Source organism: Amborella trichopoda, chromosome 9 (assembly GCF_054954075.1).
Source record: "Amborella trichopoda isolate Santa Cruz 75 chromosome 9, AtrichopodaSantaCruz75HAP2 v2.0, whole genome shotgun sequence".
NCBI classification, from domain to species: domain Eukaryota; kingdom Viridiplantae; phylum Streptophyta; class Magnoliopsida; order Amborellales; family Amborellaceae; genus Amborella; species Amborella trichopoda.
In genome coordinates, this window is record NC_142344.1 from 28,287,044 (window position 1) to 28,307,248 (window position 20,205).

Genomic DNA, 20,205 nt, shown 5'->3' on the forward strand with positions numbered 1-20,205 from the left:
TATAGAATAAGAAATCTTAGAAGATACATGTCCCTATAGGGCCCAGGTCCGGCCTTTGACCGGCCAAAGAGACCATGGCCCAAGTGTATGGGGCGACATGGTTGCCCGGCCCTAGGCCGCCTAGTTTTTTAGGGCCCAGTTGACTGGGGAGGGCTAGGCCACCTAGCCCATTGCCACCACTATTCCGATGGGTTGGGAGTTGAAATATGAGTGAGAGAGAGAGAGAGCAAGCAGAAACCAAATCTTATCAAATATTCCAATAGAGAAATAGAATGCTTTGTGATTCAATTTTTTAGAATTTTCAAATATCCAAGTCGAACTTGAATTTTTGGGGATTCAAATATTAAGCAATTATTTGAATTCCAAAGGATATCACAAAGTTCTCTAAGGGCTTGTTTGAAACAACATGAACTGGAAATTGGAAGTTACTGAAGAATTATAAATTAGTAGTTCCTGAAGAAGTTTTCGATTTCTGTGTTTGATAACATCCCTGAAAAGTTAAAAAGTTCATGGTTTCTGCGTTTGATAACCTCCTAAAAAGTTAAGAAGTTTTTGGTTGATGTGTTTGATAACCTCTTGAGAAGTTAAAGAAGATATAGCTTAAGTAAAAGGCAAGATGTAAATGTTAAAATTGAGACATATATTATTTAAAAAATTTGTTGAATATTATTTTTTGGAATACAATATCAATTGAAAGTAAAGTACAATATTATTTTTCTGTAATAACTTGAACACTACTTATATTCACCACTGATGCATCTATATCCCAACCTAAAAAATATACGTCATTCAACAATAAATCAACCCATTCAAACACACATGCACAATGCAACCTATTCAAACACACATGTACAATGCAAGCAGTAAGAAATCAGCCCATTCAAACACACATGCACATTGCAAACAGTAAGAAAACAACCCATTCAACAATCACCTGTAATGCAAGCAGTAAGAAATCAGCTCATTCAACAATCACCTGTAATAACTTGTGCACCACTTACATTTACCACTGATGCATTTATATTCCAATATAAAAAATATACGTCATTCAACAATAAACCAACATTGTTGTTTGTCCCTTAAAACATTTGTATGCTCTCTATCTCTCTAAGATTATAATGGCACACAACATTTATATGTTATTTATTAAAGCATTTGTGATGCATGTCAAGCAACATGCACAATTCATGTATCCATATATAACCATGTACAAAACCGGCCTATTCAACAATAACCTATAATAGTTTAAACATGCATAATTGAAAATGCAAACACCAAGGAATTAGCCGATTCAAACTATCACGACCTTACCCCCTGATCCCTACTGTACTAGCCGGAAGGCAACAGAGTGCGAGACCGTGACCAAAAGTAGCAAATACCACACTTGTGAGAGTGTGCTCAACGCTTTTGGATAGACGGAATCAAAGCAAACCACGAAAAAAAACCAAAACCCAAACACAAAGGTACAAAGAACTGGATAAAATAAAACCAATTTATATATATACAGGTTCCAAAATTTCATTACAATCATGTCCAAGGCACTAAGGCCCAACAACAAAAAACATACAAGACTTCAACAAAACAACTATATGGCCTCCACCATCAAACACCTACTATCTGCATAGACAAGCTCAGATCTTCAACTGCCAGCCACGATTTACCCAGCCGTCCGCTCTCAAAAACCGCAGGCTGATGCTCTATATAGAGAAATCAGAAGAATGAGCTATAAAGCCCAATAAGCAGATCAAACATCATGTATTCCGCCCTATACAATACTATTCATAAACATCCCCCATGCATGTCTCATAACATGGAGTCATGTAGCACAATTCCTTAGCAATGGCGGAAAAAGTGTAAATCACATGTCAGAATATCATACATCGCATGAGCTAACAGTTTACCACATCTTTTCATCAAAATAACAGATTAGTAATTCAGGCAAAACACAGTGCATACAGACAATCCTAGTGTCGTCTACTCTGAAAGTACAAGCCTTATCAATCAGGTCAAGCCAAATCCTGTTACTTGAGACTTTTACCTTGACTTAGGAGGGAAGACTGACAAATGAATGACCCATTTCGTAATTTCTTCATACACACACATAATCCCTAGCGCGTTTTGGGGCTTTTGATAAGCAGTGGCCTTGTAAGATACGAGTCTCTCCTTATGCTTTTCTGGCGAGAGAGTGTTACACTACCAATGGGTAACCCAATAGGTAGTGCTCTTAAAGATTTGGGGTACGACCTACCCAACATTCATATTCATATCCTAACTCCCTTCCTATTATTGGGAGTCGGGGAAAGATCTTAACTACCGGCATAACATTCTTATTACATTACAACATATTACACTACCAACGGATGACCCATTGCGTAGTGCCTCATATAGTAGTCTCAGTATCTCATCATACTATCAATGGATTGCCCATTACGTAGTGTTCCATATCACAGTCTTACCATATCAGATCCCCACTACCAATGGATGTCCCATTGCGCAGTGTTTTATAACACATTCTTATCATAGGCATGTCTTATTACAATCATGCACATACATATCTCATAAGCATTCATCCATGCCCAAGCATGACTCATCACAATTATTCAAGAGTTAATGAGCATTCACTATATCATAAGCATGCCTCATTTCAACTATGCATATTCAATAATTTATAACAAAACAGGGTTTTCAGTATGATAACCTCTTAGAAAATTTGGCCTAACTTCCAATCCATAAAGAGTTCTGTCATGGTCCCAAAACCAATTTGAAAATGTATTCATTCACCTTTTATTTAAAAGTGGTTTAACATTGATCAGAGACATATTGATCAGTGAACAACCTCTCATAAAAAATATAACAATTCTAGAATTTCACTGCAACCACAACAGAGACGTATTCATACAAACATGGGCATAATTCCCAAACTATAAAGAATTCCAACATGGTTCCAAAACCATTTTTGAAATGGACACACACATCTTTCATTTAAAAGTGGTTTGAGATCATCTTGACACCATTTTATCAGTAAACAGTTCAGTACAAAACATGCAATAGTTATGAAATTCACTGCAACTCACAACAGTGACATATTCATACAAATAAGGGCATAATTCTCAAACTATAAAGAATTCCAACATGGTTCCAAAACTATTTTTGAAGTGGACACACCCATCTTTCATTCAAAAGTGGTTTGAGATCATTTGGATACAATTTGACCAGTAAACAGTTCAGTACAAAATATGCAATAGTTTTGAAAATTCACTACAACTCATAACAGTGACGTATTCATACAAACAAGGGCACAATTCCCAAACCATAAAGAATTCCAACATGGTTCTAAAACCATTTTTGAAGTGGACACACCCATCTTTCATTCAAAAGTGATTTGAGATTACCATTTGGTCAGTAAACAGTTCAATACAAAACATGCAATTATTCTGAAAATTCATTGCAACTCACAACAGTGACATATTCATACAAACAAGGGGCATAATTCCCAAACCATAAAGAATTTCAACATGGTTCCAAAACTATTTTTGAAGTGGACACACCCATCTTTCATTTAAAAGTGGTTTGAGATCATTTGGATACCATTTGGTCAGTAAACAGCCCCAATTAAAAACATGCAAAGTTCTTGGAATGCAGTTTACAGTTTTGACATACTTTAGGAAATGACCCATAACTTCCAAACCAGGATGAACATTGACACAAGGTCTTTTCCATCTTAAAATAGAGGTTTTCCATCTTAAAATAGAGGCACATGGGTACTTTTCCACAAATTTTCATAGCCAACAGAAATGATTTCAATTCTCAATTTATCATGCTAATAAGAATCACAGTCTTGGAAAAACAGGCGTATTCTAACATAAATTTCATAGCATGCAACATCTTTATTCAAAAAAATCCAGCTTATAGCCAAAACTATGGAGACATGAATGTTAGATATACTTACTTGAACCCAAAAGTGTCCCAAAATCCCATCACCGGTCAAGTTCCCAAGCTCCCAAGCTCCCAAAATGGCTCCAAGAGGTTGAGATTCCAAGTGTTTGGAAAAGGGGCTCATGAGTGAGAGAGACCAAAAGTCTTGGGAAGGGTGAGGGGTAGTATTTATAAACCAAGAGGGGAAGGCAGCTGGCAGGTGGCAACCAAGAGGCTACAAGTGGCATCCAAGTGATTGACAAGTGGCTTATATGGGCCATAAAGCACTCACGACGACATGAACTCCCTGTCGCGCACGACGGCAAGAAATCTATTGTGCATGGCCGCGTGAACTTCGTTGCACACGACAACCTCTCTTTATGCAGCGCAAGACGACGCTCTCTTTCTGGCGCTTACTGTCGCGTGCTCACTCTCTTCTTCTGTCTCTTACTGTCGCGTACGCTCTTTTCTTCTTCTTCTTATTGCCGCGCGCGCTTTCTTCTTTTTCTTCTTACTGCCGTGCAAGCACTTTTCTTCTTATTCTTCTTCTTACTGTTGCGCACGCTCTCTTCTTCCTCTTCTTACTACAACGCATATTATCTTCTTCTTCTTACTGCCGCGTGCGCTCTCTACTGTGCACGGCGGTGTACACTACTCTGTGCACGGTGGCACTTCTTTTCTTTTCTCTTTCCACCGTGCACAGATGTCACTGTTGTGAGTTACAGTGAATTTCTAGAACTATCGCATGTTTTGTATTGGACTGTTTACTGACCAAATGGTGTCCAAATGATCTCAAACTACTTTTGAATGAAAGATGGGTCTGTCCACTTCAAAAATGGTTTTGAAACCATGTTGAAATTCTTTATGGTTTGAGAATTATGCCCCTGTTTGTATGAATATGTCAATGTTATGAGTTGCAGTGAATTTCCAAAACTATTGCATGTTTTGTACTGAACTGTTTACTGACCAAATGGTGTACAAATGATCTCAAACTACTTTTAAATGAAAGATGGGTGTGTCTACTTAAAAAATAGTTTTGGAAACATGTTGGAATTCTTTATGGTTTGGGAATTATGCCCATGTTTGTATGAATATGTTATTGTTGTGAGTTGTAGTGAATTTTCAAAACTATTGCATGTTTTGCACTGAACTGTTTACTGACCAAATTGTATCCAAATGATCTCAAACCACTTTTGAATGAAATATGGGCATGTCCACTTAAAAAATAGTTTTGGAACCATATTGAAATTCTTTATGGCTTGGGAATTATGCCTCTGTTTGTATGAATATGTCACTATTGTGAGTTGCAGTGAATTTTCAAGACTATTGCATGTTTTGCACTAAACTGTTTACTGACCAAATGGTGTCTAAATGATCTCAAACCACTTTTCAATGAAAGACGAGTGTGTTCACTTCAAAAATGGTTTTGGAAGCATGTTGGAATTCTTTATGGTTTGGGAATTATGCCGCTGTTTGTATGAATATGTCTCTGTTGTGGTTGCAGTGAAATTCCAGAATTGTTATATATCTTATGAGAGGCTGTTCACTGACCAATATGTCTCTGATTAATGCTAAACCACTAGGAAATGACCAATAACTTCCAAACCAGGATGGACATTGACATAAGGCCTTTTTCATCTTCAAATAGAGGCACATGGGTACTTTCTCACAAATTTTCATAACTAACATAAATGATTTCAATGCTCAATTTATCATGCTAATAAGAATCACAATTATGGAAAAACATACATATTCTAACATAAACTTCATAATATAGCCACATCTTTATTCAAAAAAATCAAGCTTATAGCCAAAACTATGGAGACATGAATATTAGATTTACTTACTTGCACCCAAAAGTGTCCCAAAATCCCTACAAAGACCAAGTTCCCAAGCTCCCAAAATGGCTCCAAGAGGTTATGATTCTAAGTCTTTAGAAAGGGGACTCGTGAGTGAGAGAGAACACAAGTCCTAGGAGGGGTGAGAGGGGTAGTATTTATAAACCAAAAGGGGAGGCAGCTGGCAGGTGACAACCAAAGTGTTACAAATGGCATCCATGTGGCATCCAAATGGCTGACAAGGAATACAAGTGGCTTACATGCGCCAAAAAGCACTCACAATAGAACACTCACAGCAGCATGAACTCCCTGTCGCGCACAATGACGTGAACTCTGCTACGCACGGCGGCATGAACTCCCTGTCGTGCACAACAGCGTGAACTCTGTTGCGCACGACGGCCTCTCTTTATGCAGCGCACAACGACGCTCTCTTTCTGCCTCTTACTGCCACGCGCTCACTTTCTTATTCTGTTTCTTACTGCTACGTGCACCTTATTCTTCTTCTTCTTATTGCCGAGCGATCTCTTCTTCTTCTTAATGCCGCGCGCACTTTCTTCTTCTTTTTCTTCTTATTGCTGCGCAAGCTCTCTACCGCGCACGACGATGTACACTGCTGTTCGCATGGCGGCACTTCGCACATGATGACACTCGCGCACGACGGTGCTTCCTTTCTTTTCTCTCTTTCCGCCGCACACTGACTGACGTGCACTTCCTCATGTCGAAAAAATCTCGATCTTTATACAAACACACATGCACAATGCAAGCAATAAGAAATCAATCCATTCAACAATCACCTGTAATAACTTGAGCACTGCTCACATTCACCACTGATGTTCAACAATAACCTGTAATAGTATAAACATACATAATTGAAAATGCAATTGAATGAACACAACAGTTCAACAATAACCTGTAATAGTTTAAACATACTTAATTAAAAATCAATAAAAGGCTAGTTTAACACAAAATATACTTTCCAAATGAATTTCTATAGTGTTGGGAGATTATAATTTCTATTCGTATCTTTTCATTGTCTAGTATTTGTATTATAGTGCTCCGTGATTTATCATTTGTATAAAGGCAACAATGTACTTCCCTCAAATACACTTTCCAAATGAATCGTCTAAGAGATGAAATGAATATCAAACATTTCAGTATTATCAGTGAAACAATGGGAAGAATGACACAATCTTCAACAACAAGTCATGACCTACCTTCTACACAATGAGGAGGTACTCATAAATATAACCATTTTTTCCTTCACAGACATTGGCATGATTTATTTGTATTACAAATTTCAAATTCTAAGCTTCAAATAATAGTCCCCAAAAAAGAACATGTAAAGCACCCACTATCCAATTGGAAGCAAAGCAGCAAAACAGTAAATAACAGAAGCAACCATAACACAGTCACTCGCAACCATAACACAGTCACTCACAATACATAGGAATTTGCGTGAAGTACACAAACTTACCAGGTAAATATAAATGAATGATACGATGTACACCACAGGATGGCAGTAATTATAATATGAAAGCACCCAAAGCAAAGCCAGAACAATGGCCATGCGGTGTAGAATTGAGACCTCTGTGATAGACATCTTTAAGAACACTAATGCTCAAGTGGATCAATAGCAAAGCAACCCAAGAATGAAGAGATTGGCCCCTTCGATTTCAATTTCCTTCGACCCCATCTCAAATTAAAATTCCCAATCTCAACCTTTTCTGACAAGTACGAACAATGGGGTATTTTGGAATCAGCAAAAAGAAAATTCCTTATCCAGCAATCTGAAACACCTGGTAAAAACCAATAAAACCCCAAAATTCAAAATGCTCTAAAACAGACCTTCTCGGTTCTTGAAGGACAAAATTTCAGTTGCAACAGCCAATACATAGATATAATTTTGGAACCCAATGCACAAACCAGAAATATTCTCATTCTTGTGAAGAGATCATCATATTCCACCAATTAAACAACTTGCAAACAAACTTCACAGGACCAACGTGCCCGTTTCAATTGATTAACATTAGCCCACCCTCCAAATATCAATTATAGAAATTTAAACCACTCCACCTAACTGTTTGAGGCATTATAATGCATAAACTGCAGTTCCAATTAGAATACACTGCACAAATAAGCCTCAAATGCCCTTCTCGTAGGGTTATATATGATAAATCCTTATGTCTATACATCAAAAAGCCATTAATTCCTTGTACAGTTCTCTCCTCCTTGTTGGACATGTACCATTGAACACCAATAATCTGGAATGGATACGAACCTGTAAGATTTCAAGAAATCCAGGAACAAAGTTCCAATCAAAAAACAAAGAATTAATTTATAGACCCATCAATTTTTTCTTGCAGATGAGTAAAACCATGAATCATGCAGGAAAAAAAACAATCCCATAAGACTAGAATAACAAATCCACACACACGAATAATAACAAATCCACACACGAATACCAGAAACTTAAACATGCAAAATGAGAGAGAGAGAGAGAGAGAGAGAGAGAGAGAGAGAGAGAGAGAGAGAGAGAGAGAGAGAGAGAGAGATGGGGGGTACTAGTTTAATGCAGTGGTAACAACAAATCTACCAGTACTCGCTCTGTTTACAAGAACTACTGATATTGGCAGGAGAGGCCTCAATGAATAGCTGACCCAATTGAAAATCTTGCTCCCATCAGTAGGCCAAGCATTTTTGCACAGTCTTTGAGTTGCCTATCCAATTGGATCAAATATAACTTTAGGAATACTTACCAAAATTATTGTCTGATAACCAATTGGGTGATCAAAACATGACAATAAAAAGCCATTCCATAGGCCCACACAATGCATCTTTCTGTTCACGTACATTTCCAGATGCAATTGCATCTTGAAGGGCACATGGGTCCCATAGTTACAACTGGGGACAACATTGGAACCACCACTTCATTATACATGCATCATATTTCCAGATGCAGTCGACCATTGTTCACTGATAATGATGGTACTAAGTATCCCATACATGAAAATAAACAAGACACAAGATCCATCACAATCATATATAGAAGCACAAGGTACACGCCAGAACAAATCTAAAGGGTATGCACCACGCCAATAGGAGCATCACCAACAAAAAATAATGGATAGCCATCCAATTATTTTCTTTAAATAATGGCACCAATAAAAGTCTGAAACTTTACCACAACCACACAATGACAGTGAATCCCCTTATCCTCTAGAAGAAAATACATACAAATACAACGAACCAAATACTTAGTTCAGTCTATTCACAAAGGAAACAAGGAATCAAGCTATACTAAAATGATGCAGTCTATTCATCTCTGGAACTGTTATTGAGATCGTGCAACCCCCATCTCTGGAACTGTTATTCATAGAAAACTTAGTTCAGTCAAACCCCTCTCTTGCAATAACTATATTGAGATCATGCAACCCCACTCTTCACTCCACGAGAATAGAGTGACAAATTACTGAGCGCACAGATAATCCAACACAACAATGTGTTCTTTGATGAGGAAGACATCACAGATATCACAAATCATCAGAAAAGAAATCTCCAAGAAGAATGTCATAAAGATACTTATAAAGCTATAATAACAGGAAATCCCCAAAAACATCTTAACTAAAATGCCACAAATCTCATGACTTCTCCAAAACCAGCCCAAAATCACATAAATTGGCAAAAACACATCCATTAATAAACATATCTCGAAAATCAGGGCAAAAAATACAGATATTGAAGATCCAACAAACCCTAGCAAGAGAAAGAGGTTTATAGAAGAAAAAAGAAAAAGAACCATACTTGGAGCTCTAATGTTAATGGCGGATGGGAGGTTGGTGAACCGAACAAACACAGGAACAATGGAGCTCGACCTATTGATAAAAATCTTTGTGCGCTGCTTCTCACTGGCGAGGAGGGCTCTTGGTAAAAATCTGTGTGAGAGATGACAGAGAGAGGGCTCTCTACGTACCGCTTCTCAATGGTGGAAGAGGCATTTTTTATCGGGGGGCAGAAGTTTTTATGAACTTCCATTTTCAAGTTCTGACCTTTTGGTCGGAACTTTTTTTTACGTATAAAAAGTAAAACATGAACAGCAAAGTAGAACTTCTCTCCTTGCCTTCCATTTTTTATCAAACACATAAAAGGAACAGTAATAGGTAACTTCTCACTTCCAGGAAGCAACTAACTGTTATCAAACACGCCCTAAAGGTGACTTTGATAACTGGAAACTAGTTGTTATCTAGAACCTGGAAATTCTTTTTGGCTATATTATTTGGAACCTAGAAGTTCTTTCTCCCAGTGAAGTTGGATGATACAATCCATGTACTGGAAAATTATTATTGTGTTTGGCAAATTTAGAGGAAGCCTAGAAACCTATGTTTGGTATCGCCTAGATGTCATCAAACTTGGAGGCCTGGTAATTCACTAGTTCAATCCATACATTCAAGAATTTGTATTCAGGGGTAGTATTTTCAATCCATACATTCAAGAATTTGTATTGAGGGGTAATATTGGTTTATTGAACGAGAATCTAACAGGCCATCCACAAGAGATAAGTAAGAAGAACGGTTTAGATTTCCCAAAATGTAATGACGTACAAGAAGTAACCCAACTATTTTATAGTAATTTAATTAGCACTTTGCACTATTAACTCTAGTTTCTTATTCAAGAAACACAGGAACCCAAGATTGAATTTCCTAAATTCATGGATGACCCGAATTTTCATGATAAGTCATTCTACAAATACTTTGTTATATGAGTACCACAATTCATGCATTTAAAAGCAAGAACATCCTTCATTGTATAAGCCTGGATGAGGCCCTATGTTCTTTTCCTTCTTGTACGCCTTGTTAGTATCTGTATTATTCATTACCTCTTTTAACGATAAACTAAATAAAAAAGAGGGATTGCCTACAAAGAGACCATTTATCTTTTGTATATGGAAGTCACAATTGTTTTTATCCCTTAAATTTCAAAATGGGTGGTTGCAAGTCTTATTGAATAGACAAAGTTCCAAAATTTTTTTTCGGACTTCGTGACTCACCCCAAGCCATCTAATTTAACATCTAAAGAGTGAAATGATTGTGATCTCCATGTACAAATGATAAATGGTCTCTTTGTAGACAATATCTAAAAGGCACACTTTCTATGCTTCCTATACAACATAAAACTTATATACTTACACTTATCCAACCGTCCATTCTGAATGGAGGGCAAAGATTGCCCCAATCACAATGTCATGTCTCTACATACACAATTTTATTTTTAATTTTTCTATAAAATATTGACACCAAATTTTGGGTGTCCAATCCTCTATTAAATTCGTACTTGTAAAAACTATAAAATAAATATTCCCATTAAAATAAAATGACTAAAATATCCTTGAAAGTTTCAAGGCGTATTTTGGTCAATATATTTTATCGAAAAATTATTTTTACTATTTTTTTGTAGACTCGCTTCAATGAGAAGATGGCACGTACCAAATTTCATATTCATACAATTTGTATAAAAGGAAAAATTTTCCATTGAGAAGATGGCACGTCCACTAGAGTATTTTCTTGCTAATCGAAACTAATGGTCCAGGTGACACCCCAGAGTATTTTATTTTTAATTTTTTATACAAATTGTATGAATATGAAGTTTTAAATTTTTTTATACAATTTTTTTTATACAAATTGTATGAACGAAATTACTGTTCAAATTTTGAAAATTACTCCTTTGAAACAATGGAAACAATCAAACTAATGTTCAAAATTTGAAAGGTGAGTGACTCACTCGATCAAAATTGGATGGCTGGATAGTAGGGGAAACATATATCTTCTATGTTGTAGGGCAAGTATAGAAACCTTCCCATCCCTAAAACGGACTGTCTACATAAAGATCATTCATCTGTTTTAAATGGAGGTCACAATCGTTATTGTCCCTTAAATTTCAAAATGGGTGGTTGTAAGAGTGTCATTGAATAGACAGAAAGTTCCAAAAAAAATTATCGAACTTTGTAACTCACCCCAAGCCATCTAATTTAACATCTAAAGAGTGAAATAATTGACCTCCACGTACAAAAGATAATAGCCTCAATCTCTTGGGTAGTAATCCGGTGAGAATTTCCCGGTACTTCTCTTAGCTTGTGAAGAGAACACTTCTAAAACATAAAAATCCATGGACATTCTTTTCCTTTACAATATACTCAATGAGCCCTTAGCTATCATCATATTGAAAAGTCCTTTTTTTTTTCCCTTTTCTCCAAGGGGTAAATATAAAGAAAGGCCCTGGTTTCTATGCAGCCAAGCCCGCATATGTAGAAATGCGTGCTTCTTAATAAATATATTTTTGAGATAGATTTTAAGACTTAATTTTTTAAGGACATGTAATTTCTAACATGAAGATCACGAACGTGAAAAAAAAAATAAAATTTGAAAACTCAAAATAACAATTCTAGTAAGAAAACATTTGGACCATTAGTTTCCATTGTTTTTAGATGGAACACCTTCTTGCATCCATATTTAAGATAGATGCTTTACACTTTCTGGACCACATATGTAGAAATGAGGTCCATCACATATGTAGAAATGAGGTCCAGCCTGCATGAATCAATTTTCCATAAAGAAAAGGCCAAGAACAAGCCCAAATAACTCATAGCATACAAACACATTTGTACTCACGCTGGCATCAGGATCGGCACCAGCAGCTAGTAATCTCACAATTGGCAAATGATTTCTCCATTTTGCAATATTTTTTTTTGGGCAAATAATTTCTCCATTTTGCAATGACTAAGGACACATCAATTTCTTGCATTTGTTTTTAGTGAGCTAACATTGTATTTAAAGAAATAGAATTACAAAGGTTGTAAGTTTAAAGGCAAACCACAGATGGGTGCCCTCTACAAAAAAGGAATAATCAGACAATGCTATACAGAAGGAAAGATAAGCATAGGCAAAAAGCAAAGATAGGAAGGCGCATGCTCAAAAAGGTGCTACGACGCTTCCCTACGTTGAGCTGATGGGGAAGCCCCTTCCTTAGCCAAGGAGTCGGCTTGGAATCGGCTTCTCCCCAAATGTGGCAGCAAAGTATTGGGATCGAGGTACTAAGTTGCGAGGTACCAAGTTGTTGAATCTCTCATCAAAAACATCATCCAGTCTCCAAGGCCACAAAGAACTGTTCGAGGCCCCAGCCAAAACGTTCTTGGAATCACCTTCAACTATTAGAGTTTGGCCCCAAGATGAATCAAAATTCTTGAGGCCTTCCCGAAGTGGAATCTGAATAACCAATAGGAAGGGAGAGGAAACTCAAAATTACACCTTCTTTGTCTCGAAATAAACCCCTGATGCCTGCTGGCTCTAGGTTACCCAAGGAGCAGCCATCAAAGTCTAGCTTGATCTGGCCAGAATCTGGGGTCTCCACAACGAAGCACAAGGTATTCCAAAGGATGACAGGTTCAACAAGGTGGGCCAATTGAGTTGGAAGTCCGAGAGGGATAAGTGGCTGAATATAACCAAGGATTTGATCTTCTCAATCAAAGTTAGGGGTTAGACCATTGGCTGCGAAGATTTTACTGTTCCTTTCCTGCCAGATGACCAAGAGGGTAGCTGCCACAGACGCTTCCATAAAGTGATACCCGCCTTACACCAGGGAGGGGAGAAGTGAGCTTGACCCATTGCCAATGGGACCATTGAAGGAGATCAGCTCAATGGGAGGAGGGCCACTTTGCAATGGATGAAGAGGTGGGCATTGGCCTCCTCTTCCTCCAAATACATGCTACATCTGTTAGGGATTTGCATCCCTCTCCTCTGAAGGAGGTTGACTATGAGGGCTCTTTTGGAGATAAGGATCCAAAAGAGGAATTGAATTTTTTGAGGAATAAATGGGGACCAGGCTCTAACCGAAATAGACTGACCGCCATTGGGGGTTTGGGGTTGGGAAAAGGAGATATAAAAAGATGCGACCGAGAAAACTCCCGAAAGAGTGGGGGTCCAAACTAGTTTATCAGGGCCCTGAAGCGGGAGGAAGAGAGAATGCAAGGTTGAGAGGCTGACAAACTGCTGCAATTTGTGGTTTGCCAAAGCCCTTCTAAAATTGGGATTCCAGTTTTGACTATAGCCCTAGACTTCCATCTGGAATTCGACCAAGGCCTGTGGGTTCCTAATGAGCCCAAACAAACTGGGATAATGGACTTTTAGAGATTCATGGCCCACCCATGGGTCTAACCAAACGAGGGTTCTATTACTACTGCGAGGGCGCATTCTGATTTTGGATTTGGAATGTATGGGCAAAGGATTGATTTCCAGGCCCCAGAATAGTTACTGTGGGCTCTGCACTCAGGGACCTAAGATGGGTCCAAAGTACGGTATTTGGAGTTGATGACATCCTGCAACAGATGGTTGCTTTTGGTGGCCAGCTGCCACCATCATTTTCTGAGAAGGGCAAGGTTGTTAAGCTTGAGTCTCCTGAGACTGCCCTGAGACTTGGGGGAGCAAACCTTAGACCATGAGATGAGGTGGATTTTCTTGTCCCCACTTCCCCACCAAACAAAATTTCTCAAGAGTTGTTCTAGACGCCGCACCACGGGGGCCAGCACGTGAAATAGAGACGTTTAGTAGATCGGTATAGTTGAGAGGGTGGCCTTAATGAGAGTGGTGTGCCATGCTGATGAAAGGAATCTACCCTTCTAGCTCGCGAATCTACAATCGAACTTTATCTATTATGTGACTCCAAAGGTTGAGCTTAGGTTTACCAAGACAGAGTTAAGCCCAAATAAGTGGAGGGGAGTCCAGCTGTGCACCCCCACTGGGATGCAAAAGTACCAACTAGAGATGGATTTACCACCACCCTTGACATTTTAGTCTTGGCTATATTGACCCTCAAGCCAGATGCCATTTCAAAGCATTTCAAGAAGATGAGAAGGTGATGCAGCTGCTGAGTGGAGGCGGCGCAAAAGACCAGCCTGTGGTCGGCACACTATAGGTGGCTGATGATGCGGCATTGGAAACCCACCTTGAAGCCTTTAAGAAGCTCAACTTTGTAGATTTGCTGAACACCTCACCCACTATTGCAAATAAAAAGGGAGAAGGGGGGTCTCCTTGACAGTGTCCTCGAGAGGAAGGGAAGAATCCCTTAGGGGAGCTGTTTATCATAACAGAGAAAAATGGGCTGGACACACAACCCTTTATCCAAAGATGTCCTTGATCCCCGAAACCCATGTGTGATAGAGCCTTGTCATGGAAACGCCAATCGACATGATCGTAGGCCTTCTCCCAATTCACCTTTACAACAATCCCATGGATTTTAGAGACGTGTCTTGAGTGGATGGGCTCGTGTACGACCAAAGCACCATCAAGGATCTGTCTATCCTTGACAAATGCAACCTGGGTGGGGGAAATGACCCATCCAAGGACCCCTCGAAGTCTAAAAGCAAGCACTTTTGATAGGACTTTGTAGGAAATATTGATGAGCCTAATTGGTCTAAAATCTTTGAGTTCCTCTGCCCCTTCGATTTTCGGGATCAAAGCGATAAAAGTCGTGTTCATAGCCCTGTGGATTACCCTTTGGATGAAACTCTAGGAAGAAAGCCATTATATCAGATTTAACCGAGGGCCAAAAAGTTTTAAATAGGGCAATTGGGATTCCATCAGGCCCCAGCGGCCAAGTCTTGGCCAAAGATCAGAAATAGCCATGAGGATTTCTGCTGGGCGTTCAAGCCATGCAACTGAGTGAGGGGGGATGGTTAGGAAATATAGGTCCGCCATCCTTGGCCACAGCCTAGTGGGAGCCTTGAAGAGGTTCTAGAAAAAAACGATGATGGCGCCTTCTACGAGTGGGAGTTGATCTAGAATTTGATTTCCGATTTTAAGCTGGATTATAGTATTGACTCGCCTTCAGCAGTCGGCGATTTTAAGAAAAAGCACAGTATTCTGGTTTCCGTGTTTGAACCATTTGACACGGGACTGCTGAGCCCAGTAGATATTCCAACATTCTTCTTCAATGCTATCAAAGCATTATCCAAATCAGATATGGAACCTTCTTGAGCAACAGACCATATATAATTCCACGTTCGGAATGAAGGTAATTTATGGCATGATAACTACTTTTAGGAACCAGATTAGACAATTAAAACCTCCAATTTTGAAACTTTGCCTATTTCTCCACCAAAACAATATCAAGAGCTAGACAATCTAATATGCACTATGTGATTGGTAATAGATCAAATGATGTACTGCAAGAACGCCCTCTAGCTCTTCAAGATTTTGCCATGACTACATATGAGAGTGGCATGTTCATAATGTCATAATTCCATTTAGATTGGTGGAACAAGAAAGTAGAAAGCGATAATCGCATCATTATCAGCATCATTTCTGTGGAAACAAAAGCCAAACAAAGAGCCATTCACAAACCCCTTTGTTTCCAATCAATAACTTCATTCTACGCAACTCGTAGTATCCCCCATAATTGAGGAAATCTTTCAAAATATCTCAGATAAAAGCTGCACTTGAGCCTCCATTGGTTTTAAGTTACTGCCTGAGAAGCAAAGTCAAACACATGTAACCAGGCACAATGCCATAAAATTAAGACAAATAAAGTCTCTATAGGTAAAACAGGAAGATAACGATGAAGTTTCTCACTCATGCATAACGAAATGGGAAAGCAATCGAATGACATATATTGGGTTCAAAACATATAATTCATTATAAATACTGATATCTTATGAAGCTCAAATTAGTTAACCCAGAATATGAAATTGAAAACCAAAGACTAACTGATATATAAGTATAACAACCCTAAACACGCAGTTTCCCTCATGATCAGCACATAAGATTCCCTATAGAAAAAGCTATACCAGTTACCATCATTCGAATAGTTCAACTAAAAGATGTGATTTTTCTCACCAAGTCCTGTTCATATCAACCAAACATTATTTGGACCGTCAATTTTCAAAAAATTTCAAAGTGTTCATAGATCTGCTCGATCTACAATATTTTTTAAGCCTTAAAATTTATTATCAGATATGAAAATAAAATTTCAAGTCATCACAAAGATTTCCAGTTCTGAAAAACATATTCCCATACTATTTAAAGTTGTGTCTGACTTTGATTGTTTGGGGTCTCAGCCCTATAAAACCACAACCTTTAAAGAAAACCAAATTCATCATTTCAGGAATTCAGAGTAAGGGAAACAAAACTCCAGAAATTAAAAAAAAAACCCAGAAATTCAAAACAGAACCACTTCCCCAAACAAAGAAGAACTAATAAATCCGTATCAACTCAAATTAAAAGGAACACAATTTTGAACATATTAGGGTAGAGAGGATATCTTTTTTTTTAGAATGTTAACCTTTGGCCGAGAGGATATCTTATGAAGCTCAAATTAGTAAACCCAGAATATGAAATTGACAACCCAAGACTAACTGATATATAAGCATGACAACCGCAAAACACGCAGTTTCCCTCATGATCAGCGCATAAGATTCCCCATAGAAAAAGCTATACCAGTTACCATCATTCATATAGTGCAACTAAAAGATGTCATTTTTATCACCCAGTCCGATTCATATCAGAGAACCAAGCATTATTCATAACCATTTAAAGAAAACCAAATTGATTCTTTCGGGAATTCAGAGGAAGGGCAACAAAACTCTAGAAATTTAAAACAAAACCACTCCAAACAAAGAAGAAGAGAGAGAGAGAGAGAGAGCAATTGCATAATGAAACCACAACAAAAACCAACGTCCATGTTTCACCATAGACATATCATCCATAAAAGGACCACAACAACAGCTATAAACTAAATTACCGCGACAAATGCAGGGGAAAACGGATCAGACACTACATGTATATATATATATATATATATATATATATATATATATATATATATATGAGAGAACAAACAAATCATGCATACCAAACAACAACAAGAGAAGTGTAAAACAAATCATGCACAGGATAAACTTAGACAGAAGAAACAATAACCAAATGAACAAAGAGAGGAGGAGACGAACTTACCTCAGATCATGGTTGAAACCAAGAGGGGGGAACGAAGTTTAGTGGGAACGAAGCAAGCTTGGCTAGTGAGAGAGAGCGGTTAAGAGTTTGGGTGGGGTGATGAGGGCTTTTTCTAAGGCGAATAGAAAATAAAAGGAGAGGGATGAGCTCCCTATTGTCCCAAAGCACCGCTCTCTTAGTGGTAGATGGAAGGGTGCACACCTCATTTTCAAAGAGTGCGCACTTACGACACCCTGAATGGGGAGCATAACCAAATTAAGAAGTTGAAGCATGGGCTGGAACTTGGGATGCCCCATATCTCAGGTCCCAGTCGTCAAACACGTCCTAACTCAAATTATGTTAGATCCTGAAATATCAAGAGTTTAAGGTGACATCTAACATGCCTTACAGTAGCATAAATGTTCAGTTTTTGAGATTTAAACCATTGCAAATGGTTCAAAATTCCAAAGACATTACAAGAACAAAAAAACTTATCAAGAAGCAACCCCCAAAATCTGCATCAATGAGCTTGCATATACACACATTCACAGTTTATATACTCTAATTCTCAGCATCAACAGATGATACAGTCTGCATTGAAATGTGGAAATCTCTTACTAGGCACGCTCAAAAGTTTGTTTAGTGAAAAATGGTCCGACTGATTTGAACTTGAACTCCTTCCTTTTACAAACGTCTTAATCTCATGGCGCCTCTTAATCCTGTCGTTGAGCTTGTACCCAAGATAAGCAGGAAAAGATAACAGCTCCTCTGTATCCCTACACATAACATTGATCAAATAATCAATCTTCAATTCCAATGATGTATGGTTGTATTGCAATATCTGAGGATGAACTTTGCTCATCGACAATATATCAGAGCAAGAAAACCCATAATTCATAAGAACATTAACAACCATCTGCATATTCACGCTACTGGTTCTAGTTGTGGAACCCATAGCCATGGCCAGTTCTCTTGTACGAGGCTCATAGCCCATCTTAACCAAGAAAGCCAATTTCTTGGCTAAATTCCCTTCAAGTGAGAGGCTAAGAAACAATGGAGCTTTGATAAGAAACTTGAATAGGTCATCCTTATTCAAGGTACAATTCTTGAGAAACTCAACCCTAGGTCTAAGTTTCCTGGTTATGCTCACACTAAAAATACTAGGATAAACCTCCACAATCTTGAAGAATTCAGCATCAGAGAAGCCTTCTCCTCTCCAAAAATTGCTGTGCATTTCCACATGCTTGACAGTGTAGGCTAAGACATGGGGGAATCGATTGATTAGGGTTTTCACTGAGCTTTCATCCTTGCAAAGATTCAAGAGAAAATCAATCCTAGGGATGATAAAGATTTCAAGATCGAGGTTTAACAGAGCAGGTCGTCGAATTATGCAGGAACACCAATGGTTGTCAATGTCATACTGTTTCCAAAATGTGATTACCCTATCAATTTCATCGACAGTCATTTCAGAGAAAACCTTCTTGAGATTGACCTTGCTCAAAACTTGAACCAGTTTTTCATGGGGAACTCCATGATCGATAAACAACTGAACTCTTGTAGAAATATCAGAGAGAGAATCAAGCTCAGCTCCAATCAAAAGACGCTCAATTCTTTCTGATTTGATTCCTTTCAAGTTCTGTGCAGCAAATTTGAGGAACGTGTAGACCTCAGCCGTCAAAATCTCTGGTCTTTCATCAATCAAACAATGGAGAGCAGCTTCTGGGATTCCAATGGACATTAGAGACTCTAACCTCGACCTAATCGATTCAACTGGGGTTATCAGAAGAAGAGGGTTTTCATGCAGCAGATATTCTGTTTCTCTCTCCAGAAACCCAATTCCTCGAAACAGAGAGAGAAGCCCTAGGTCTGGTTCCTGTACATTGCAAAAGAAGCAAAACACTGAGACCTAGAGATAAGCGACATGCTAAATTCTAGATAGAGAAAACAGCTTAAACTGTATTTATTAGGGTTTTATGGGCTTACCTACCGTATGAAGGTCTAACGAAGAAGAAGAAGGCCACTGCTTTGAACATTGTGAAAGCATTGAGGAGATAGAGAGAGCGTAGGGTATCGTCTCATGATGAGCAAAGGAGAGAGAAAATGGTGTAAGCCTATCACCATGAAATGGGGGTTGAATTGGAGAGCGAAAAGAAATGAAGACGACATTTTGGGCAGCCATGCTCTTTCCTTCTCGCTTTGGTTTGGTTGCCGGTATATGCATTCTAGTGGATTTATCACAAAATCTCACGTTGCACTGGTAAATGCAACACAGAGAGAGCGCGGGGGTATGAGCACCCACAGGATCATATTGTGCATATACTCTCTCGCGAAGTACAGGTGTACTAAAAGATTCTAGGGTAATTATTGCAAATATACTTTAATTACAGTTTAATTGAAAAAAAAAATCAAACTTTTCTAAACCTAGTCCATATCTTTTTTTTTCATTTTTTGGTTTTTTTCTTATCAAAATGACCTTC

The 20,205-nt window shown here is 38.3% G+C and overlaps 1 protein-coding gene across 7 annotated transcripts; it reads right to left on the bottom strand.

Moving 5' to 3' along the window:
* Positions 1-1,478: 1,478 nt before the first annotated feature.
* Positions 1,479-19,942, bottom strand: LOC18430403 (transcription termination factor MTERF8, chloroplastic). Of its 7 annotated transcripts, XR_016041406.1 has the most exons (5): positions 19,712-19,942; positions 19,221-19,601; positions 17,750-18,504; positions 3,950-6,487; positions 1,479-1,697 (listed from the first exon to the last, which is right to left on the bottom strand). XR_016041406.1 is itself a non-coding variant. In XM_020664985.2 (3 exons), exons 1-3 carry the CDS (start codon positions 19,905-19,907, stop codon positions 7,799-7,801), a joined length of 1,680 nt encoding a protein of 559 aa, XP_020520644.2. In that variant the 5' UTR covers positions 19,908-19,942; the 3' UTR covers positions 7,577-7,798. The 7 variants fall into 7 exon arrangements, 2 of the variants coding, with proteins under 2 accessions (XP_020520644.2, XP_020520649.2); XR_016041405.1 differs by lacking the exon at positions 1,479-1,697 and having other exon boundaries at positions 5,649-6,487; positions 19,716-19,942; XR_002280300.2 differs by lacking the exons at positions 1,479-1,697; positions 3,950-6,487 and adding an exon at positions 7,577-8,031.
* Positions 19,943-20,205: the final 263 nt, after the last annotated feature.